This window comes from Musca autumnalis, unplaced genomic scaffold (assembly GCF_047663935.1).
Source record: "Musca autumnalis isolate F117 unplaced genomic scaffold, ASM4766393v1 scaffold_2, whole genome shotgun sequence".
Classification (NCBI taxonomy): Eukaryota; Metazoa; Arthropoda; class Insecta; order Diptera; family Muscidae; genus Musca; species Musca autumnalis.
The window spans coordinates 15,568,252-15,593,932 of NW_027411755.1; the positions used below are offsets into that span (position 1 = coordinate 15,568,252).

The 25,681-nt window shown below is 33.4% G+C and overlaps 1 protein-coding gene across 1 annotated transcript; it reads left to right on the top strand.

Annotated features, from left to right (window-relative positions):
* Positions 1–1,824: 1,824 nt before the first annotated feature.
* Positions 1,825–24,323, top strand: bwa (alkaline ceramidase). The gene is made up of 4 exons (XM_073967214.1): positions 1,825–3,065; positions 15,882–16,138; positions 16,783–16,920; positions 22,292–24,323. Exons 1-4 carry the CDS (start codon positions 2,946–2,948, stop codon positions 22,596–22,598), a joined length of 822 nt encoding a protein of 273 aa, XP_073823315.1. The 5' UTR covers positions 1,825–2,945; the 3' UTR covers positions 22,599–24,323.
* Positions 24,324–25,681: the final 1,358 nt, after the last annotated feature.

Here is a 25,681-nt window from a genome sequence, read left to right on the forward strand (position 1 = left end):
AGAACTGCAAGAATCTACTAATTTTGAAATTTTTTTTTCGATATCATAAAAAGAAAAATTGTTATAGTAGTAACAATTTGTATATTCTTGCAGGTTCTGTAACAGACCAGCTGACTGAACTGGGCTACAATGTTAATGTCAAATTCCATACAACATTTTATATTTTTGGTATGTTCCAGAACCGCAAGAATCTAAAAATGTTTACTATTTTTTCCGATAACATAAAGGAAAAAATGATATCGTAGTAAAAATTAGTAGTTTCTTGCAGGTTCTGGAACAGAGCATTTAATTTCTATTTTCGATGTATATTAGAGCTTCGTTTCAAAACTAAAATGTTTTTACACATTTAACACATTTTGCACATATTTCACCAAAATGCGTTCCCGTACACCAAAAAAGTTGCAAAATGTTCACTTCTCTTTGAACAAAAATGGCGCTGAATAATGGAAACTCATTTTCGACAGTTTGCTCTTTTGACACTTTTATCATTAAAAAAGTACTGGAACGAAGCTTATGTATATATATTTTTTGAGAAAAAATATATCATTCAAAAAAAAAAAACTATTTCCCGTAAAGACTTCTTCATATCAATGATATGTAACCTCTTCCAAGTCCGAACAACGTGCCGCACACTAAAACCCGCTTCAGAGGCGGTACAATATTTGTTAATATGTGTGGTATTTTGTTAAATTTGAAAAAATTAAATCCCTAAAACATAGGCTTCTTTGATTTCATGGTATAAGTAAAGAGGTAGATTTAAATGAAAAAAATCTATAGAACCCTTGTTTTTCTTGAATTCCTAAAACTTCAAAATAAAAGCAACAAGTGGGTTTGTTTACAATGTATTTTTTGAGTATTTTATAAAAAAACGCGAAAAATGAATGAAGAGTTAAGTTTTCTCCACATAATCGAGTTGTGAATATGATAAACTGATTGTTTCAATGCAAATCTCACCAATTTCTTCCATACAAATGGTCTAAAAACAATTTTGAAAATCATTGAATTCGATTGTTTTTAAAATTGTTTGGCATATTATTCAAACACCACACACACATACATACACAGTTTGTTTATATTGTTTTGAAGTTTTAGGCATACTCGAATGAAAAAATTTAAATTGACATAAAGCTTTGGCTAACCTTTCTTATTAAACCATGTTTGATTTCAAAAACAACAGTTTGAAACAGCTTCTCCCTTTTCAATGAATTTTTAGCGACCCCAAACATTTTTACAAGAATTCTACTTTCTGCGTGAAATTATCCATTTAGTGGAATGATATGGATACTTTCAAATTGAAAATGTGACGAATTTTCATTCATGTTTTTCAAAATATTCAATCAAATGTGAAAAAATATTAGTTTTATAAATTCCAATAATTAACATACATTTCCTTGTTTTGTTTACATTTACCGGTGACACTAACATTACAAACAAAAACAAAGTCCTTTGTGATTGTTGTTGAGTTGTATTTGTTGTAGTATCTACTCTACCTTGTGTGTTCTACCATGGTAACAGACATAAATTCAGAATTATTAAAGTCAACGACAAAAATTTCAACGAAAATCTACGTCCATATTTATATTAGGCAATTTTCAGTTTGCTGGAGAGAAAGGTGAGGCATATGGTAACCCTTTGCCTCTCAAACCCTCTCTCACCTACAAACTGACAATTGCAAGGAAATCGCAAGCAAATTGCCTAATGTAAATATGGATTATGATTTTTTTGACAACACAAATCGAGGTATAAGTGTATTTCCATTTTCTTGGCAACACATGTCATAACGCCCCCCTAGTGTGGGCCGTTGTTACACTCTGTTTATACTTTGATTTCCTTTTCACACATTGACCCAATAACGGTGTTTTTCTTTTCAACCCTCTCTGTTGCAATGAGAGCGGCACATGCCAGTTGTTTGTGGTGGATTATTTCTCAGCTGTTTCAATTGTATTGTTCTCAATATCGCTTTGCAAAAGCAACAAAGTGTGTGCGAGCATTATGGACATTTCATTTACTTTTTATCATCACAACAATAAACAGAACGCAAAACAGAACGTTTTTCTGTGGCACATGTAAACAAAAAACACGAAAGAACTTAGTTGAACGTGACATTTAGTGAGGTACACGACGTGAGGCACCGCGGGCGGAGTGTTTTGCAAAATAGTCCATCATAAAGACTAATTTGTTTGTCGTCTAAAGCTTGTCTGGGACATGGTGCAAACGGAAATAACATTTAGTGTAAAAATAATAATAATTAAACTAAAGTAAATAAACAAATTAAGCAATGTGTGACAACATATTGTCATAAGCATATCATATAGAAAATTGTAATAGGAATCGCTCATAAAAATTACATAATAATAAAAATAAAAGAAAAACGTTTTTTTTTTGGCAAAATAAACAAAACACCACCACAACCAACAACAATAACGAAAAAGGTCTTTAAACGATAGCCCCAAGCACAAGACAAGACACTGGGACGTATTGTAATAATAACAACAAGGAGCCAAAAATGAAGAAATAAAAAATAATAAAATAACGTAATACCTACCTATTTTTGCGACAACAAAGACCGACGAATATGCACAAGGTGTCATCACAACAAAACTGACAAAGAAAAACGACATACGAGTGGATTAACATACCTACCTGACAAAATAAAAAAATTGCAGTGATTTTGTTTTCCTTGTTTTTTGTTGTTGTTGCTGTTTGCTGTCATACAATTATAGCATTTCGATCTTTTTTGCATCACAGAGAGAAACGCATCAAACAAAGAAACGTGCAAAGGGTATAATTTGTATTACAATTCTTGTGTCCACGCGCGTGTTTGAGTGTGTGTGTGTGTTGCGCGTGTTATGTTGAGAGAACCTTGTTGTTGCCTCCTCTAGACTTTAATTAGTTGCAGTACTTTGGTTTGGTTGCATATTGTCCAAAATCGTAGCCGTATAGAAATGGCAACCCTTGATATTTACACCCTTGCTTGGGAACATTTTCGACCCGGCAGTTCACCTGTAGACTGGTGTGAAGAAAATTATTTAATATCCGGCCATATTGCAGAATTTGTTAATACGGTAAGTGGGATTTCTAGATTAAAAGTTGAGTTTATCATATTATGTTGGAAAATTATAACTACGTTATATTTTTTCCAATTAGAAAAAATTTGAGGTCATCTTATTGGAAATTATGTATTAAAATATCCCTTTTTGAGGCTTTTTTATTCTTTTATCAGAAGTAAGCAAGGTAAGCAGGCAAGGCAGCTTATGTACGCAGGCCTTTAGAATTTCTACACCAGACTCTTTGCAAGTACTATCTGATTTCTTTTGAATTTTGGGTCCTTCGAGAGTATTCATATAAATGTACCCGCGTCCGTAATAGAAATCAATTAACGAAGTGGTCTACTTCAGAAATGAAGCAGGAAAGCAGGCGAGGCAGCCTATGTATTCAGGCCTTCATAGTTTCTGCGAAGGTAAATCAGTTTGACAGAGCCTTCCTTTGTAAGGGCCTGGGTACATAAGCTGTCTCGCCTGCTTACCTTGCTTGCTTCTGATAAAAGAATAAAAAAGAATAGGGCAACCCAGTTCGGGCAACCCTTTAAGGCCTAGGTACATAAGCTACCTCGCCTGCTTGCCTTGCTTGCTTCTGATAAAAGAATAAACATGAAAAGGGCAAATCAGTTCGAAATTTGCTCGGCCTTCTTTATTCTTTTATTTTTATTATGTCAGAAATGAAGCAGGAAAGCAAGGCAAGCAGGCGAGGCTGCTTATGTACCCAGGACTTAAGGGCTTCCAGGTCATTAACTGTCACCGCTTACTGTGGTTTCCATATCTTAGATACCATCCAGAAAAATGTTACCAGCATAGGTTCCTTCCTCCAGCCGTGGGCTGGAGTTTCATAATCCAATTATCCTTATATCTGACTGGACTGACTAATCTAACCCCTTGTAAGGAGAATGAAGGATTGGACATCAAGGTTGCTGTGGCCCCAGTGGGGGAAGTTTGTTTGAGGAAGCTCAAGAGAAGCTCCACCAAACACGGTTCAATTACAGGAGAGCAAGAAAGCAAGCCACTTAGAGGCATTTCGAATCTCTAGACCATAGTCTGTCCACGTACTATTTGATTTCTTTATATTCCCAGTGATTTTAAGGGCTGAGTACATAAGCTTCCTTGCCTGCTTACCTTGCTTGCTTCTGATAAAAGAATAAAAAAGACAAGGGTAACCCAGTTCTTTTATTTTTATTATAGCTTCGTTTCAGAACTAAAAAGTTTTTACACATTTAACACATTTTGCAAATTTTTCCCCGAAATGCGTTCCCGTACACCAAAAAAGTTGCAAAATGTTCACTTCTCTTTGAACAAAAATGGCGCTGAATGGCTCTCTCTTTAGAAACTTTTTACACGACAATTTTGAGCGAGCAAAAATGTGCAACATGTTTGCCGGCTTCTGATTCGCTGACACGCCGACTTTGACATTTGTTCCAGATTTTTTGACGTTTCTGTCATTTTTTCGTTCCCGTACATTTTGAAAAAATGTATGTGTTGGACTCATTTTCGACAGTTTGCTCTTTTGACACTTTTATCATTAAAAACGTACTGGAACGAAGCTTATGTCAGAAATAAAGCAGAAAAGCAAGGCAACCAGGCAAGGCAGCTTATGTACGCAGGCCTTAAGGCCTGCGTACATAAGCCGCTCGGCTTTCTTACTTAATTCATTTCTGGTAAAAGACCAAAGACCAAGTTCGACCTAATTGAAATGTGGTTCTGACATTTCTTTATTGCTTTACCAGAAATGAATTAAGTAAGAAAGCCGAGCGGCTTATGTACGCAGGCCTTTAAAGGCCTGGGTTGCCCTTTTCTTTTTTATTCTTTTATCAGAAGCAAGCAAGGTAAGCAGGCGAGGCAGCTTATGTACGCAGGCCTTTAGGGTCCTTGGAGAGTATTTTTCAAAATTTAGACGTGTCGTTGACTCCTTCTATCGGCACGAAGAAACTGGCCCATGATCTTTTCTTGGCGCGTTTCATTTCGCTTTTAAGTCTCCGTTATATAAGTGGCTGGTTTTTCTGCTTATGTTTTTTTTTTTCTGGTAAAAGACTAAAAGGCAAAGGGGAACTTAGTTCGAATTGGGCTCAGTCGTTCTTTATTATTTTGTCAGAAATAACTTAAACAAGATTACCATGTCTCTTATGTACCGAGACTATTATGAAAGAAGGTGTGTCGAACTGGATACATAAGCTGCCTCGCCTGCTTGCGTTGCTTCATTTATGACATAACAAAAATAAAAGAATAAAGAAGGTCGAGCCAATTTCGAACTAGGTTGCCCTTTTCTTTTTTATTCTTTTATCAGAAGCAAGCAAGCAAGCAGGCGAGGCAGCTTATGTACGCAGGCCTTAAGGCCTCGGTACGTAAGAAGCATGGCATCCTTGCTTAAGTCATATCTGGTAAATGACTAAAGACCAAGTTCGACCTAATTCAAATGTGATTCAGAAATCTTTTTATAAGGTCGAACTTGGTCTTTAGCCATTTACCAGATACGACTTAAGCAAGAATACCATGCTTCTTATGTGTCGAGGCCTTAAGAAATTCTTCAAATTTCCAAATTAAATTATTTTCTTTCAAAATAGCCTTATGCTAGGTTTACATTTACGAAATCCACTCGATTTAAACTGAATCAATTCCATTGCTTAAAGGCCGTTTACATATAACCGGGTTAACCCAGTGGGTCTGGGTTTCAAATGTCATTTCCATTGTGTATACTTCAAATAAATCCTCATAAAGAAGGTTAACCCTGCAAAAAACTATAATCTAAACGCCATATTAAACGTCAAATGAAATCCAATGGATTTCAGATGAGATTTCCTTTGACGTACACGCGAAGGAATTGACTGTTGAAATCCACTCGATTTCGTAAATGTAAACAATAGTACATCTGTAAAAACACATATTTCAATCAATTTAAGCGCCATATCTTCATTACCTTTGCTTATTTTTAGCTCAATTTAATTCCAGGCGCCTTTGACAAATAGTATTGTGAAAGCTACTAATACTCGTTGACGCCAGATGTGCATTTTGTCGCTGGTCTCTTCTATTTATAGAGTCATCATTTTCCACGGACAATTGAGAAGTGTGATAAATTTAATTTAAATTGTATTGAGTTCATTGTACGCTAATTTTGCATAGATGGGCAACTGAATGTAATCGCTTGCGACAATGTGCGATTTTATATATAGTCTACATTCATTTATTTACCTTGTTAAACCTTGACCTCAAAAACGAAAGAGAGAGAGAGAGGGATCTATTTAGTGAGCTGTGAATTTGTTGAATGTTGTGATTTGTTTTTTATTGTGCATACATTTCATTGTTATGAAAAAATTTTGGGTTGATGGAAGTTAATATTTTTTGTTTAATATGAAGTAGAAAATGAATTGGAAGAGGTTTTTATCTTTTAGCAAAAGCGGATCAGATATATACGTGAAAACTTTAGAGCGAGAGGTGTATGAAGAAGTGAGCCTTTAGATTGCGACATATATCACAGAAAAATATAATATAGTAATAATCACAACGACTGGCCGACATCGGTATTGTCAGTTGCTTTGTAATCGTGCATGAAACTAGGGGTTCTTAAATCGAGTTCCATACTAGAGTAATTTTATGAAATTGCAGTAGTGAGGAAATCGATTTAAGAACCCCTAGTTTGATGCACGAATACAAAGCAACTGACAATACGGAAGTCGGCCACTATGTCCGCTTATTCATAATATTAGGAAAATGTATTAAAGTCAAAATTATGTTTTCAACTTATAGTAAATTTACATTTACGAAATCGAGTGGATTTCAACTGTCAATTCCTTTGCGTATATGTCAAATGAAATCTCATCTCAAATCCATTGGATTTCATTTGACTTTTAAGCAATGGAATTGACAGTTGAAATCGAGTGGATTTCGTAAATGTAAATCTAGCATTATTAATCAATTAGTTAAACGATTGCCTTGCTTGCTTCTGATAAAAGAATAAGGAATGTCCAGCCTTTTCGCCTTTTGTTCTTTTATTTTTGTTATGTCAGAAATGAAGCAGACAAGCAGGCGAGGAAGCTTATGTACATAGGCCCAAGGCAAATTTATATAAGGTAAATGCATGAATTACAACAACTAACAAATTTAAAAAAACAACATTGTTGTTATTGAAAATTAATTGTCAAAGATAAATATTGAATAATAGGGTCGTTCCAAAAATTGTTTCAGGAAAAACATAAATTCATTTTGAAAATCCTCTAAAAAAGAACAAATTTGAATCAAAATGTAAATATAACGCATTCAAAACTCTCGTAGGTAATTTTTATTACACGTTTAGGATGCAAAGCAGTATTTTATGGTAGCCAATTTCGAAGTTTCAAATTTCATGTGTAGACCCTATTACATTTTGAAAACTAAATTTACAAAAAGTAAAGGGCTGAGTACATAAGCTGCCTCGCCTGTTTACCTTGCTTGCTTCTGATAAAAGAATAAAAAAGAAAAGGGCAACCCAGTTCGAAATTTGCTCGGCCTTCTTTATTCTTTTATTTTTATTATGTCAGAAATGAAGCAAGAAAGCAAGGCATCAGGCCAGGCAGCTTATGCGTTTACACATGACAGAACGGTTGAGTTCATGTATTGCTTGTCAAAAACTCAAAACTTGCCTACGTGACGTAGGCGTCCTGACAACTGCAAAAACAGTTGCAAAATTATGAATGAAAATCATCGATTTATTTTTGTTTTTCGTTTACATATTTTGATTTTATTCATGTTCTTTTTTTCCAACACATTTCAATTATTATCTCACTTATTTTTACAAAAATGTCAACAATTTGTTACCCCTACTGTCTGGGAAAAAATGATGGACAGCTGGGAGACAGCCGACAAATGTATGTATGTATTAGTAATTCAGAGTTGTATTCGAAGACAAATTGTCTAGTGTACACAGCTAGAAAAGTTCTTCCATTTTACAAATTTCTTCCTTTATACACTTGTGGACTAGGTATTATAGGCGGTAGGCCTAATTATTCCACTGACTCACCCAAGAATACCACAAAAGCACAAAAGTGACAATCCACATGTAAAAAACATATAGTGTAAAGTACCCATAAGATATACCTGAAGAAATGGATCGGCATAGTCCATCTTAGGGGTACTTTACACGGTATGTTTTTTACATATGAGTTGTCACTTCTGCCATACAAAATGTATTTGCAAAGTGACAACTCATATGTAAAAAACATACCGTGTAAAGTACCCCTTACACTATGTTTACATTTACGAAATCCACTCGATTTCAAATGTCAATTCCATTGCTCAAACGTCAAATGAAATCTCATCTGGATTTCATTTGACGTTTAACCTATGGATTTGACAGTTGAAATCGAGTGGATTTCGTAAATGTAAACCAAGCATTATACTCCGGTTACACTTAATTACATAGCGCTAACGTCAAATAAATCCTCATGAAGTGGGTTAACCGGCAAAAAAAACTCTAAAGGCCTGCGTACATAAGCTGCTCTGCCTGATTGCCTTGCTTTCCTGCTTCATTTTTGACATAATAAAAATAAAAGAATAAAGAAGGCCGAGGAAATTTCGAACTGGGTTGCCCATTTCTTTTTTATTCTTTTATCAGAAGTAAGCAAGGTAAGCAGGCAAGGCAGCTTATGTACGCAGGCCTTAATGTAACCGTACTATTAAGGCCTCGACACATAAGAAGCATGGCATTCTTGCTTAAGTCATATCTGGTAAATGACTAAAGACCAAGTTCGAACTAATTCAAATGTGATTCTGAAATATTTTTATTAGGTCGAACTTGGTCTTTAGTCTCTTATCAGATATGACTTCAGCAAGAATGCCATGCTTCTTATGTGTCGAGGCCTTTAGATCTGGGTGAAATTTTGGGAGTAACTCCTTTCTGTGATTATAGATATCGTGAGTCACTTCAGTTGACTACTATAAGATTTTTTTGGGTCATTATATCTGGGAAAGTGGACTTGCTTAAGTCAAAGGAAAACCTTGGCTCGGCCGTTGGCTATTCTTTTAATAGAAATGACTTAAGCAAGAATGCCATGTCTTCTATGTACCGCTCTTCTCCAACTTCAAATTTCTAGGACATACAACGAGGTATCGAAAACTGTTAATGAATAATTTTTCTAATGTCTATCATTTCAAAAATGGTACCCATCATTTGTTCTTTCGTGCCATATAAATTATTCGCACATTTGAAGCTGCTGTTCAGACGACCTTTACTACACACATGTGAATTAACATTGTCTAACATATAAGTGCCAAATGGTGGTCATTAAAACAATATGTTATAAAATACTGTGAAATATTATCTCGAAGGACCATCGGACTTTATTCACTAAAATCACTGACTAAAATCATTGGTATCAAATAATTCTGTATTGAATTGGATTGTTTAAGATGTATGTACGACATGCCCTGCTTCCTTTATTTTGAAGCAGAATATTTTCAGTAGTGCGATTCTCTTAAGGGGTGAGCCTTGCCTGCTTACCTTGGTTGCTTCTGATAAAAGAATAAAAAAGAAAAGGGCAACCCAGTTCGAAATTTACTCGGCCTTCTTTATTCTTTTATTTTTATTATGTCAAAAATGAAGCAGGAAAGCAAGGCAATCAGGCAAGGCAGCTTATATACGCAGGCCTTTACTCATTGTTTGAGTTACCGACAAATGTCGGTAAAATTAAAACCTAAAATTATGAATGAAAAGTTCAAATAAAAGTTGACAACACTTGCTGTCGGTAGAACTTTACGACTACTTTTTATTGGTCGCTAACTTACCGAAAAATATCGTTAATTACCGAAATTATAAGCATTTTTATTTTACCGATTGTATATTTTCATTTTTCTAAATTTACTTAGTCGTTTTGCCTTTAATAATATTTGCATAGTACTTGTGTAAAGTGTGATAATAGTCATGCATGCATGAATTCGCTTTGTTGTTGTTGTTGTTGCTGCAGCACATGCAAAATCTAATATTTGTATAACATGTAGTAAATTATTCAACAACCCTAAATGAGGTTACAATATGACATGATAGCCATTACATTTGGCAAAGACAAAAAAAACAAATTAAGTTGGAATGCGGTAATAATTTTTGACATTTGGTGGAGGAACAACTTTAATGGAGTTGATTAGAAATTATTGGGTTCAGATTTACATTAGGCTATTTTCCTTGCGGCGATTGTCAGTATACTGAAAGAAAAATGTTTCATTGACTTTGAACCAACTAAAGGCCTGCGTACATAAGCTGCTCTGCCTGATTGCCTTGCTTCCCTGCTTCATTTTTGACATAATAAAAATAAAAGAATAAAGAAGGCCGAGTAAATTTCGAACTGGTTTGCCCTTTTCTTTTTTATTCTTTTATCAGAAGTAAGCAAGGTAAGCAGGCAAGGCAGCTTATGTACGCAGGCCTTAAGACTAATGCCAGACTGTGAAACTGGCACTGAAAATTTTCACATTTTACAGGGGTTTTTAGATCGAATTACCCACTACAAGCAATATAATAAAGTGACTTTAATATGGAACTCGATCTAAGAGCGCATAATTTCATGAAATTAATTTCACTGTCTGCAGGGGGTCTTACAGCCTGTCGAACGATAACGACAACGAAAGAAAAACTACTTAACTTGTGTATGATTTTCAAATTTTGTAATTGTTTCGAAGGAAAAAGTCAATATAACCATTAACAGCAAAGTTTAGGTTTTTTTCGTTCACATTCATTTTCTTTGAAACAGTCCCTTAGAGTTTCATTAAATAAATGAAAAGTTTCATTAAATAACAATAATGAGTTTCTTCATTATTCCAATGAAATTTTCTCAATTATGTTCCGGTCCACACTAGCGTGAATTTCATTAAACTATTTCATTAATTTTGTTTAATGAAATTCAGGGTAGTGTGGACCGGAGCTATGCAACGTTTCAGTAAAGTTGGGCGTCACAATCAAAACACTTCAGTAAAGTTGAGCGTCATTTCTGATGAAAGAATAAAGAAACATTCGATCTATGTTGCCCTTGCTCATTTATTATTGTATCAGAAATGGCGCCCAACTTTACTTTGACGTTGGATGTGTTTAGGGCATAGGTTGTCAGTTCCATAGAATATGACCGACTTCCGTATTGTCAGTTTTGTATTCGTCATGAAACTAGGGGTTCTTAAATCGATTTCCCCACTACTGAAATTTCATAAAATTACTCTAGTATGGAACTCGATTTAAGAACCCCTAGTTTCATGCACGAATACAAAGCAACTGATAATACGGAAGTCGGCCAATCTGACAAATAAGTGAATAAATTCTTAAAACAGCTGTTTTAAATGCAAATGTGCAAATGTAAAATGCGTTTTAGGTTCTTCTAGATGAAATAATTAATGCAATTTTTATCGCGGTAACTAAACAGAAATATTTTGAAAATGTTCTTTCGAAAAACACACATGTGTATATAAATACACACAGTATAATTTTTAATTACAGATTTTCTATTTAAATTCACATTAAATATTTATATATAAATAGCTTAGTTGGACATCGCGTGTTGTCTGAGAGCTCGAACAATGTTATTTTGATTAACAAACTTATTATTAGTGATTAAAAATTAAACGAAATGCTTTATATAAATAACAAAGACAAATTCCATGGTAATCAATTATCAACTTCGGTTTACAGACAGGCACGCAGTGATGACACAAAAACGAAATGGGTATATAATTATGTTCTATGTTGCGATTGGAGTTCTAGAGGATATTTCACACTGAACGTTACAATTCAAGAGAATTTTGTGAGAATTGCATAAAGTCGAATATTGAAAACATTTTAATATGTTTACAGAGGCCATAAGGGTAGAAACACAATGGATTTTTCTTGCTTGCGGGTAAAGGAATAAAGAACGGCCAAGACGGCTCGGCTTTTTTTTCTTTTATTTTATTAGAAATGAAGCAGGTGAAGCTTCTTATGTACTGACGGCTTTAAGGCCTGGGTACATAAGCTGCCTCGACTGCTTGCCTTGCTTTTCTGCTTCATTTCAGAAATAATAAAAATAAAAGAATAAAGAAGAAAAGGCCAAACTAGTTCGAAGTTGGCTTGGCCTTCCTTGTTCTTTTATTGTTGTAAAGTCAGAAATGAAGCAGGAAAGCAAGGCAAGCAGGCGAGACCGCTTATGTACCTAGGCCTTTCGAGTATGGGGCTATTTCTATTATAAAATATATAGAAAAAAATCTCCACGGAAATAAACTTTTCATATCACTTTTTTAATTTCCAATTTCTTTCTTTCTTTTTCTGATTAATAAACTACTCTCATAGGTTCAATTCACTTAGTTTCAACACAATTTAATTTTCTGTAAAAACCTTTACTGTGTTCTAGTCTTCATCGCCAACTTTCAATGACTTTCACCCAAGGGTCACAATTATTGTTATGAATTATTTAATCAATTGTCATGATTATGTGTTGAAATTGTTCATTGAGTAATAAATTAAGAACAAGGAAATTAATTATATTACTAACACTTGGTTTTAATAATCAGATTTTTGTTTGTAAGGCTGTGACGTTTCATTTTATTTATTGTAGAACTTTAAGGCCAATAACCTGACAAGGCAGCAAACGGGGCGGATGATAAGTGTTTTGAATTTCACTTTTATTGTTTGGTTTTACCTTCTTAATTAAGTTAATAATCAAGTTGATAATGTAATTAATTTAAATGTTCGTCATTAACACCAATTAGCTTTTCTAAAGCGAAGCTTTGTTTGACAACAATAATTCTTTTTTATTAAAAAAAAACATTTACGTTAAGTATTTAATCAACAAAATTACTTGGCATCAATAAGCCGGGGTGAATGATGAAATTATAGCTTCGTTCCAGAACTAAAATGTTTTTACACATTTAACACATTTTTCCCCAAAATGCGTTCCCGTACACCAAAAAAGTTGCAAAATGTTCACAATAATGGCGCTGAATGATTTCCTTTTTAGAAACCTTTTTCACGATAAATTTGAGCGAGCAAAAATGTGCGGCGTGTCAGCCAATTGGAAGCCTGTTTGCCGACTTTGACATTTGTTCCAGTTTTTTTGACGTTTTCGCCAATTTTCCGTTCCCGTACATCTTGGAAAAATGTTTGCGTTGAACTCATTTGTGACGGTTCTCTCTTTTGCACATTTTGCCATTTAAAAAAGTACTGGAACGGAGCTTATAATGTGGCGTAAAACTCCAGCGTCGTGATTTCAATCTGTCAAATTTTTTGTTATTGTGAATAAATTGTATGGAAACGGAAACAAACATTTTGACATATTGAAGAATTTTCGGCCAAAAATGAGTTGTTGTTGTGCTACTTATCTGACCTGTTACATACTCTAAAGCCACACGTTGAAACTTTCATGCGAAACTTTTAAGGTAGAAACACAATGAAATACGCCACTTTATCACGCTCAGTTTAATGTAAAAGACTAAAGGCAAAGTACTACCTAGTTCAAATTAATTAGGCAGCATTTGAATTAGGTAGTACTTGGCCTTTAATCTTTGACATGAAACTGAGCGTGAAAAAGCGGCGTATTTCATTCTGTTCACACCTTTAAGGCTTGCTTGTCTTGATTCTGATAAAAGAATAAAAAAGAAAAGGGCAACCCAGTTCGAAATTTGCTCGGCCTTCTTTATTTTTATATTTTTATAATGTCAAAAAATGAAGCAGGAAAGCAACGCAATCAGGCGAGGCAGCCTATGTACCCAGGCCTTTAAGGTCCTTTAAGGCCTTCGTACATAAGCTGTTTTGCCTGATTGCCTTGCTTTCCTGCTTCATTTTTGACATAATAAAAATAAAAGAATAAAGGAGGCCGAGCAAATTTCGAACTGGGTTGTCCTTTTCTTTTTTATTCTTTTATCAGAAGCAAGCAAGGCAACCAGGCGAGGCAGCTTATGTACGCAGGCCTTTACAGCTTTTGGGAGAGAGCGGAATGTGTCAACGTGTGACTTTAGAGATACATCTTGCCAGGATGTTATTGACAAAAAAAGCCCACGCTAAAGCCAGAAACACAATAAACTTTTGAGTAAAGTTCTGCGTAATTTCTCATACAAGAATAAAGGAAAATTCGAACTTTGTTGTATTTAATCATTTACTAGAAATTACATAAAACTACTCAAAAGTTGATTGTGATTTCGGCTTAAGGACCTCAGTACACAATAAGCATGTCATTCTTGCTTAAAGACCTAGGTACATAAGCTGCCTCACCTGATTACCTTGTTTGCTTCTGATAAAAGATTAAAAAAGAAAAAAGGCAACCCAGTTTGAAATTTGCTGGGCCTTCTTTACTAGGCGTTTACACCAGACAATTTGTCTTCAAATACAACTCTGATTTACTAACACATACATACATTTGTCGGCTGTCTCCCAGCTGTCCATCAGTTTTCCATAGACAGTATGGTTAACAAATTTTTGAAATTTTTTGTTAAAATGTGTGAGATAATAATTGAAATGTATTGAAAACAAAAGACAATGAACAAAAAGAAAAAATGTGAACGGAAAACAAAAACAAATAGATGATTTTCATTCATAATTTTACAACTGTTTTTGCAGTTGTCGGGACGCCTACGTCATACAGGCAAGTTTTGGATTTTGACAATCAATACATGAACTCAACTGTCCTGTCATTTGTAAACGCAGGGTTATACTTTTATTTTTGTTATGTCAGAAATGAAGGAAAGCAAGGCAACCATGCGAGGCAGCTTATTTACGCAGGCCTTAAGACATTTCTGATAAAAGAATAAAGAACAGCCTAGCCAAATTCGAACTAGTTTGCCCTTGTCTTTTATGGCCTAGGTATATAAGCTGTTGGCTTTTTTACTTAAAGCCGAAAACACATCCAACATCCACATAAGTAAAGTTTGGCTCCAGTTCTGCATTTAAGAAATACTTCAGCTTTGCATTGAGACAATCATTTCATCATATCCACAACTCGATTATGTGGAGAAACTTTGACACTTCATTCATTTTTCCCGTTTTTTACAAAATGTATTGTAAACAAACCCACATGTTGGTTTTGTGTTTAGTAATTTTGACGCTTTGGGAATTCGGGAAAAACCAGGGTTCTATAATTTGTTTTCATCTAGATCTACCTCTTTACTTACACCATGGATCTATGTGTATGGCGCCCAACTTACCTCGACGCCTAATAGAATAAAGAAGAAAAGGGCAATCTAGTTCGAAATCGGCTCGGCTTTTATTCTTTTATTTTTATTATGTCAGAAATGAAGCTAGGCGGCGAGCCTTATGTACGGAGCCTTTTAGAGATATGGAGAATAAAATTATAGTATGTATTAACGTCAAAATGATGTTTTCCATTTATGAAATGAAGCCTGCAAGAATCTTAAGGCCTGCGTACATAAGCTGCCTCGCCTGCTTGCTTCTGATAAAAGAATAAAAAAGAAAAGGGCAACCTAATTCGAAATTTGCTCGGCCTCCTTTATTCTTTTATTTTTATTATGTCAAAAATGAAGCAGGAAAGCAAGGCAACCAGGCAAAGCAGCTTATGTACGCAACCACTGATTTTAAAAATTATTATCAAACATTAAAACCTACTTAAAGTAACGAAAAAATTCCTAAGGTCTACCTAAATATAGAATAGCAAATCTAGATCTTGATTTGTTCAGTACCTATGACAGTAGTAAGTAGTTTTTTTTTAGTTTCTAATGCTTGATAAGATAATACAACATTTTTTACTGTAGTGATTTATAGCAAGTGATTTGAACATTAAACCCTCTAAAAATGTTTATAATTAATACAGACAGATAGTAATAAATTATGAAATATTCTTTTAAATTAAGTGTCCGGTAACTTTTTAATCTGATGTCATTATTTTGTACTTATTTCTCTTTCAGATAAGCAATTTCTTGTTTTTGATATTCCCGCCTGTACTTATGTACCTCTTCAAAGAATATGGCCGATTTGTAACGAGAGGTATACACCTGCTGTGGGCCCTACTAATAATTGTTGGCCTTAGCTCCATGTACTTTCATGCTACACTTAGTTTAATAGGACAATTGTTGGATGAATTGGCCATATTGTGGGTTTTTATGGCGGCGTATTCACTATTTTGTCCAAAACGGTATTTTCCAAGGTTCTGTCGGAATAACAGGTGTGTATTAAAGTCAAAATTATTTTTTTGTATGTATTATGTTGAAAACACATCCAACGTTTGAGTAAAGTTTTGTGGCATTTCTAGTAGATGAATAAAAGACAATGTGTGCCAAGTTTAAATTTTTCTTTATTCTTCTACCAGAAATGACAGAAAACTTTACTCAAAAGTTGGATGTGTTTTCAGCTTTAGTCATTAATCTTTTAATAAGCCATGAAACTGTTCCAAAACCTGCAAGAAGCTACAAATTTTGCCATTTATCCTATATAATTTTCTTCCTATGAAATATTTTAAATGTCTTTGGATACGGGAATTGAAACAATATTTATTCTATGCCTCCTACCAGTGTGGAAAAATTCCTTTTTTATTCAAACTCATGTAATATAAATATCAATACCTCTATTTGCTAATCACCCCTTTAGTTCTTTTAAATAATTAATCAATCGACAGCGCACACACATTGCGGTTTTTTCCATCACCATTAATAATAGGATATTGTCATTATTATTTTAATGTATACCGTTATATAGACTAATTGTATTTAATTATCTTAATCTATTCGTTATCGATGTCAAAGGATTTAAATAACTGGAACATGTCGGTTCTAATTTATTTTTTTTCTTGTTGTTCTTTTATTTTTGCAGACGAACATTTGGTTTATTGATGTTTACATGTGCCATTATTGCAACAGTCATGTCGGTGTGGAAACCAATTGTAAATGCCTTCGTCCTAATGGCAATGGGTGTTCCAACTATGCTTATGTTGTACAGAGAGTTGAAGAGGTAAGTAGTGGTGGGTATATTTGACACACAAAAGGAAATGCCCTTAAAACATTTTTTGGTTTAAAAAAGAAGGGGCTTAAAGAAGTGGAGAAAAAAAAAGAGTCACAAAAGTGAAACAAATTTTTATAGACATACATACATATGTATGGTTGTAGACAAGATTTTAGATGAGATTTAGATCAGATTTACTTTCGCTGAACTAGTTGTAATATGGATTCAATTATACTATGAACCGAAATTTTGAGGCAGAGATAATTCCTTTTGGGGATGAAAGCCGCCCTTGGTGATTATATTAAGAAAACCGAAGGATAGACCCGCCGTGAGTCGAACTTCCGAATTATGGCGTGATGAAGTTTCTGCTGAAAACCCTGTAAGGCATCTGAAATTAGTGTTTTATCTTTGTTAACTGTTGTTTTATGAGATGACATGTCTTCAGTCAAATTGCTTCCTTCAACGTCCTTTGCGTTCCTGTATTTAAGAACCGCAATAAAATTACCACAAGATGACATTTTTCAGCTTCGAAATCCAAAGCGTTGGGCCCGGATGTAATCTCCATGATAATGTATGTGACTAGAGTTGAGTAGTATCTCACTGAAGTTCTCAACCTGTCGCTAGCCCCTACAGCGCTTGCAAAGTCTGCAAAATGGGCAAAGATGAATCGTACAGACCGATTTCGCTTTTGTCGCGCCCGTAGCAAAGGCTCGCCTGGCTTTCTTTTCTACTTCATATCTGACATAATAAATATAAAAGAATACAGAAGTCCGAGCCAATTTCGAACTAGGTTGTCCTTTTCTTCTTTATTCTTTTATTATAGCTTTGTTCCTTTACTTTTTTAATGGCAAGAGTGGTAAAAGAGAAAAGTGTCAAAATTGCTCAAAATTACTCACTCTCTCATGAACATTTTTACCAGAAAAGTAAAGGAACGGAAAAATGGTTGATCTGGCAGCAATGTCGGAAGGAAAAAATCAATTGTTGTATTTTATTTCACAGTTTTTAATTTAGTTTTGTCAGCGTTCGACTTTTTCTTCTGTTTTTCGTCCATGTTCTTCTTCATTGTGAAATAATCGTCAAACAAAAGCCGAAAATCAGTTCTGCCATTTTTTACCTGCAGAAATTTGTCTGGTAGCCTGAGGTAGAAGAGAAAGCCATTTTCGCTCTCTCTCCTCTCTCACTCTCTTAAAAATTGCATCCAGTTTTGCCACTTTTCGGGGTTAAGGAACGCTTTGCAGGTTAAAAATGGTAACAAATGGTAAAAATGGTAACCTCAGGTAAGTAAAGGAACACAGCTTATGTCACAAATGGAGCAAGGCAAGAAAACGAGGTAACGAGGTTTATTGTATTTTAACCTTAAAGGCCTTTGTACATAAGCATTCATTTCTGATATAAGAAGAAAGGGCAACCTAGTGCGAAATTGGCTCAGCCTTATTCATTCTTTTATTTTTCTTATGTCAGAAATGAAACAAGGCAAGAGAGCCAGGAGACGAGGCTGCTTATGTATCCAGGCTTTCCATGCGGCTTTGTGTACCGAGGCCATTGGCTGGTACATTCGTACATGAATGAAAGCAAAAGGGTATCATAGTTCGAAAATGTCCGTTCTTAGATCAAGTTTCCCACTACAGGAATTTTATGGCACTCGCATAATTTCATGAAATTTTGTCAATGAATCCCGGTCCAGAGTGATTTCATTGCAAAAAATTGATGAAATTAAACTCATAGGTCGTTTATGTAAGAAGGTGTAAGAACGCTTAATTTCATCAAATTTTTAATGAAATTCAGTCTAGTGTGGACCGGGACTGAAATAAAATTGTCAATTCAATTGATTTTACGTCATGTGAAACCCATATGGTGTTCTTTAACTCGATTTTAAGGTGTTGGTGTAAATAAGGTTTAACTTTCGCCCTCAAAGGAACACTCTTAATTGGCTGGTTCTCGAAACAACTATTATCCATGTTATCAGCCTTAAAAATATCCCCATATTATTTTTTTATTAACACATCAAATCATTTGCCCCCACTTCCCTTTTTGCAACTGTGCCACAAAACGAGGTTACATACCACAAAATTATGTCATGGCAATTACCAACAGAAGAATATCCATAAAAATTCACAAGATATAAAAATGTCCCAAGATTAAAAACGATTTAATTTTGTCAATAGAACAACTGGACATAAACGATTTGTTATATTTTATTGTGATAATAAAAATAACGACGAATGAGAAAACAATGAGAGCCTCATACATTATCATAGAGCCCCAAAAAGAAAAACGACGCAATCACATAATTATTTTCAAAAAAGATAACATAAAAAACGTACTTTGTCATTTTGTTTTAGTTTGTGTTTTGCTAGAAGTTGGCAACATAAAAAAGCCCCTGATATATGTAGGTGTTATTAGAAATCAATAGTTTTACCACCAATGTTTAATAATAAATTGAAACACCGTTCGATGGATGATACAGCAGGTGCTGATTCACACGATATCATAGATAAGGGTGTCGTCATGTTCTGCATGTGTTGTTTTAATAGACCTTTAGATAAAATAATAACACATTTCCATCCATCAATGACAATGAAGTTTGATTAATTAAATGGTGTTTTGAGGCAAAACATTTGACAGTTTAAAGAATTCAGATTAGATATGTATACTTATGTGCCTAATACGCTATTTCAGTCATTCAGGACAGAAATACTTGGTTTAGACTATACACTTATAGATGATTAAGCAGATTATCTCCATTTATTTTACATATATGTATTGTATGAAAAATTGAATCCACCGGATTTGCTATATCAATCATAGTCTAATAGTACGTTTATATATAACCGGATTTAACAAAACCACTGGGTTTCAAACGGCAATTCCTTTGCGTATACGTCAAATAAATCCTCATTAAGAAGGTTAACCCTGCAAAAGGCTATAATATAAACATGGCCTAAACGTACTTTAAAGCGGGGTACACGCGATCAGTGTTGACTGACGATTTTTCGGAAATATCGATAAATGTCAAACTGTCCAGCAACCACAAAATATTTGGTGGTTGCCTGATGACTGACAAAAATTAGCGGCCACACTGGCAAGCAAACGATTATTTGAGCAAAAGTGACAGTTAAAACTGATCGTGTGTACCCCACTTAAAAATCACGGTCTTCAAATTTCCATGGGAATGGATTTGGCTATGTTTGGTGTTGAAAAAAAAAACGTTTAAATAATTTTACTATTGTTGCACCCAAAATACTTCCAATAAATTCACTAGTGGTACCATTATATTTAAATTATAATTTAATTATTATATATTAGGTCTGTACGACAACCCATAATTTTTTACAAATTCGTACCAATTTTTTCTGGTTGTTGTTCATAACAAAATTGTCCAGTAAAATAGAGCGAGTTGAGAGCGACATTTTCATAGTTTTGTGACTGAGAACTTGCAAATTTTTGCTGGGAAAATGTGTCCCGTAAAAATGTATATGTTTGGTCAGCGGACTTTTAATCAGCTGTTCAATGTAAACAACTTGAAATGTTAACATTTTTGACCAAGAAAATTTTAAAATTTCACATTTTTTAGATGTTGTGGATATGATTATTGCTTTAAATAAGTAAAGTACAATTTTAAAATTTGTGATTTTATTCCATTCGGTTTAAAATATCAAAAGAAACAAAAACAATTTTCATATTTTTCGGAAACAGCTGACTTTCTTGCAAGTTTTTTCAAAATGTTGTTCGATAACTTACTTCAATTTTTCTTGCTCGAGAGAATAATACTATGTTTACATTTACGAAATTCACTCCATTTCAACTGTCAATTCCATTGCTGAAACGTCAAATGAAATCCAATCGATTACAGATGAGTTTTCATTTGACGTATACACAAAGGAATTGACAGATGAAATCGAGTGGATTTCGTAAATGTAAACCAAGCATAAAATTCACTGAGAGAAGTTGCTGGAACTTGCTGAATAATTATTGCTGGAGAAGTTTTCGTACAGACTTATTATATTTATACACATCAGCAGTTTATCATGTGGCTTACATGATACCTTGTAATACTAGGGTTCTATAGATACATACATCTTCATTAAAATCACGCCGTCGTTTCATTCAATGGGACCGCTTGGCTATGTTGGGTGTTGGAAAACATAGCTCTGTTCCTTTAAAGCTGAAAACACATCCAACGTTTGAGTAAAGTTTTGTGTCATATCTGGTAGATGAATAAAAGGCAAAGTGCTGCCAAGTTTAAATATTTCTCTATTCTGCTACCAGAAATGACACAAAACTTTACTCAAACGTTGGATGTGTTTCAGCTTAAGTGCAAAGCTCTAAACACATCCAACTTTTGTTTTGAAGTTGTGTGTCATCCGTCGTCGTCGATTTACGCTGGGCGTTGGTAACCCACATAAAACGTTTGATAATGTCGTCGTCAGCCATATGTTTTATGTAAACAATAAAGGTAGAAACACAATGAAATACGCTTTTCACACTCAGTTTCATGTAAAAGACTAAAGGTCAAGTACTACCCAATTCAAATGAATTAGGCAGCATTTCAATTAGTTAGTACTTCGCCTTTAATCTTTTACATGAAACTGAACGTGAAAAAAAGCGGCGTATTTCACACCTTAACATATGTTCGGCACTCAACATTTAAGAAATATAAAAATATTATATAATTCTTCCCCGAACATTTGTATTTTATAAATTTTATTACATAATGAGAAACAAATAAACTAAAAAAACATAACCTTAAAAATGTGTCAATGTATTTAGTTGACATGTAAACAAAGAAATTTCAAAAGCATTTCAAAGCAGCGTCAAAACGTCAAATTCAAACATTTTAACTTTGAAGCCCAAAACTGAGCGTTGTACATAAAATAGAAGAAGAGAAATTTTCGGACGTCAATGCCAAACACAAAATTTTAACCAAACGTTGCATGTATTTACAGCTTAAGAACCATCAAGTTTTACCACTTTTTACTCGAAAGCAAGGCACATTTATATAAGGCAGAAGTGACAATCACCTGTATTTTTACTGCTTTTGTAAATTTGGTTTACAAAATACAATAGGGTCTACTCATGAAACGTGTAAGAAAAATGACCTACGGCAGTTCTGAATGCTTTATATTTAAATTTTGATTCAAATTTGTTCTGTTTTAGAGCATTTTCAAAATGTATTTATGTTTTTCCTGAGAAATTTAATTTTCAATAACAACAATGTTGTTTTTGTAAATTTGTTAGTTTTTGTAATTCATGCATATACCTTATATGAATATGCCTTGCTCGAAAATATATTTGGCCATTGTTCTAAATAGGCCCCAAATACTATTCAACTTTAACAAATCTTAATTTTTTTAAATCTTTCTTTTATTCCCTTTTTCAGAGTTAAAGATGAACGTGTCTACCGCTTGGGCTTACGTTCCACCGCCGTCTGGGGTATAGCCGTCCTATGTTGGGTCAGTGATCGTTTCTTTTGCTGTCTTAAATTTCCATATTTACATGGTTTTTGGCATGTATTCATATTTATTGCTGCCTACACACTGTTAGTGGTCTACGCTTATTTGTTTGTCGAAAATGAACTGCCACAAAGGCGACCTTTACTACAATATTGGCCAGTCGATGAATTTGAATTTGGCATACCTTTTATATGTATACGTAATCCGGGTAAAGAGTTTAAGAATAACATTTAAAGAAATGACAAGAACACAAAGAAACAAACAAAACCAAAGGTGATACTTTCAGGAATAGTCCAAAGAAAAAAAAAACAAAAATCAATTATAGTTGTTAAATAATGGCTAATAGTTTTTTTTTTTTTTGTTATATAGTTGCAAATTTTAGAATAGAATATATGGTAACCATATATTAATAGTAATATTTATATTTACCTGCATAGTAACAAATTAAGTAAACAATAATGTGTATGCCGTCGTTAAATTGTTATAATTTTTTGTTTTAAGAAATGACCAAAAAGACCAAATAGCTAAGTAATCCCTATGTGAGATATATATTAAATCACAACAATAATCGGAATTTTATAGGTTATAATAGATATATAAAAAAGTAATACGTAGTGTGAAAATATACATACCTCTCATAATGAGTAAAAAACAACTGTGTTGTTAAAATATTGGGACTTATTCACCCTTATTACGGTTGGCGTAGTCGTAGACGTTCGAGTGACGTAGACGTTGTCGTAGGCGTAGTCGTAAGTTACATTTTTTGTGTGATGAAAAATGATATACAACGAAAATTTTTGATTTTTATAGCATGTTACATCCTTAAAAAATAGAAAGAAATACATTCTTAATTCCCAGAACGGATTTCTCGTTTTAAATATAACATTTATTTTATTTAATACGACAAATCGGTATTACGTATGGCGTAATACGACAAATGGGTATTACGTATGGCGTTGAAATACGAGGAAAGAGTCGTGACCGATTTTGTAAACGACAGCATATAAAAATAGAAACAAATCAATTTCAAAAGATTTTTAGGCAATGATTATTAAAACATATTGGAAAATAACTATAATAAATACAAACTTTACTACTTTTATTCATTTGCATAAGATAAATTTCGTGTTTTTATCAGATGACAAACTTTCTATTGAAAATCTGTTAGAGTCCTCCTATAACGATTCATGCAATGCAAATTTCTTAATTTTTGTTCAAGAGATGATTTCCTACGAATTGTTTTACAATTAAAAAAATATAATTTTTTTAATTTTGTATGAGAAAAAAATTGTCGTTGTCGTAAATGTTACGTGGTACCAAAAAATATCCCTACGACAACGACTACGCCAACGACCACAAAAACGTCTACGCCGAACATTTATTTTGATTGTAAAAACTGTTGTGTTAGTTGTTCTTCTGAATTAATAGTTTAAAAATGATCTACTAATAATTCTATTAATTTCTGTTACCAAAAGAATTCTTTAAAAATTTAAATTTTTGCTTTTTTGTACAAATACATACATAATACCAATTAGACGTTACGTCACGTCAGTTTGCAATTTTGGATACGACAACGCCAACCGTAATAAGGGTGATTATGTTTTTTATATTATTAATTCACAATGGAACGCGATATAGACATATTTTATCAATAACTTAACAGTATTAGTTATATGTTCTAAAATTATATTTATTACAGCAGTAGTTTATCATGTGGCCTGCCCGCTATACATGATGCCTTGTAAAACTAGGGTTATATAGATACGTTTTCGTCTTAATGGAAGCTTTACACTGTGAAATATTGTCATAATTGTTGACAAAAGAAATCAAAAACACAAAGAAATTAGCCAATATAAATTTTGCTAAATAAATTACATATTTTTAAAGCAAACAAAATATATTAATTATGACACATCACAATAGGGAACATATTTATTTAGCATTAGTCGAAAAAAGAAAGAATTAAGCCAAAATTTGTTATGGAATTATATTAGTCGTAATCCCTGCCACTTCCATATATAAACAGATTATATAAAGAACAAATTTATAAAGACATAAAAAACTTTAATGTTATTTTATTAAAGCAAAAAGGTTGTAAGACGAAATTAATTGAAAATAAATAAAACAAAACATACATATTTAGCGTAATGAAATATACATATTTACTACTTAACTAAAGCTATGTGCATCACTTATGAAAGATATAAATAAATAAAAACATAATAAATAATAAAAAAATACAATACAAATAAAAAATATATATTTAATATAAGAATACTTCGAAAATAAATTTTCTTTAGACTGTTGTTAAACTTTGCTCTCTCCTCTTTTAATATTACAACAAATTCTAACACAAAATATACTTTTATATTTATAAACCCATGCTAAAATAGTTAATACGTACTAGTTAAATATACAATGCAAAAATCAAATAGCTTTGAAAAAAGTATTTTAATAATATATGATACAGGTAATACACATGCTACATTTACGTACATAAATACATATGTAACAATACTTGTTATATGCAAAAAAAGAAAAAAATAAACACACATATGTAACAATACTTGTTATTTGCTATACAAAATTCAACAAATAAATTTATTTTATTAAAATATAAATTTTGACTATTTTTTCAAAACCTTATTTACACCTAAACTCGTAAAACAAATCAGTCATTCAATAGAATTGGCACCTTAAATAACGGCTTCAATTAAAACATGTTTGGTGTAAATGCGGCTTAAGAACACACAAAGGCGATGTAGTTCACTGCGCAGTTCCCATCGTCCACATCGTTTGTATGAAAATTGCGTATACGTAATTTTATGACTTTACTTACAGTCCCCTTGGAAGACTACGGGCCTGTTTCACTATGTCGAAAGAAAATTATTGCTAACAAAAACACCTATACTTTGGTTTTCATGTGTTTACTTTAAAACAACTACAAAATTTAAAAATCATACACGAGTTTAGTTGTTTTTCCGTTCGACATAGTGAAACAGGCTGTAAAATTTATTTGGGAATTCCTTCCTCACAAATGGTTGCTGAATTCGATAACAACACTCATTGCCATAACGATAAACAGCTATGCTAAAATCTCTATTCTGCTACACTGAACATACCTATCTCTATTCTATGAACAACACGCGAAACACACCTTTAAGTACAGTACACATTAGGTCTGTACGATAACCCAAAAGTTTGTACAAATTTGCACAAACTTTTACAAAATGCTGTTCGATAACAAACTTGTAAAGTAGAAGCATGACACAATTACCAGGTAGATGCATCAGCAAACAACTACAACAAAAACGAGT

What these genes read in the sequence shown, in the direction of transcription:
- bwa (XM_073967214.1), top strand. Translation starts at nt 2,946, where the DNA reads ATGGCAACCCTTGATATTTACACCCTTGCTTGGGAACATTTTCGACCC. An exon ending in AGGTTCTGTCGGAATAACAG is followed by an intron (nt 16,139 to 16,782) that starts GTGTGTATTAAA and finishes TTATTTTTGCAG; the next exon opens with ACGAACATTTGGTTTATTGA. An exon ending in TTGTACAGAGAGTTGAAGAG is followed by an intron (nt 16,921 to 22,291) that starts GTAAGTAGTGGT and finishes TCCCTTTTTCAG; the next exon opens with AGTTAAAGATGAACGTGTCT.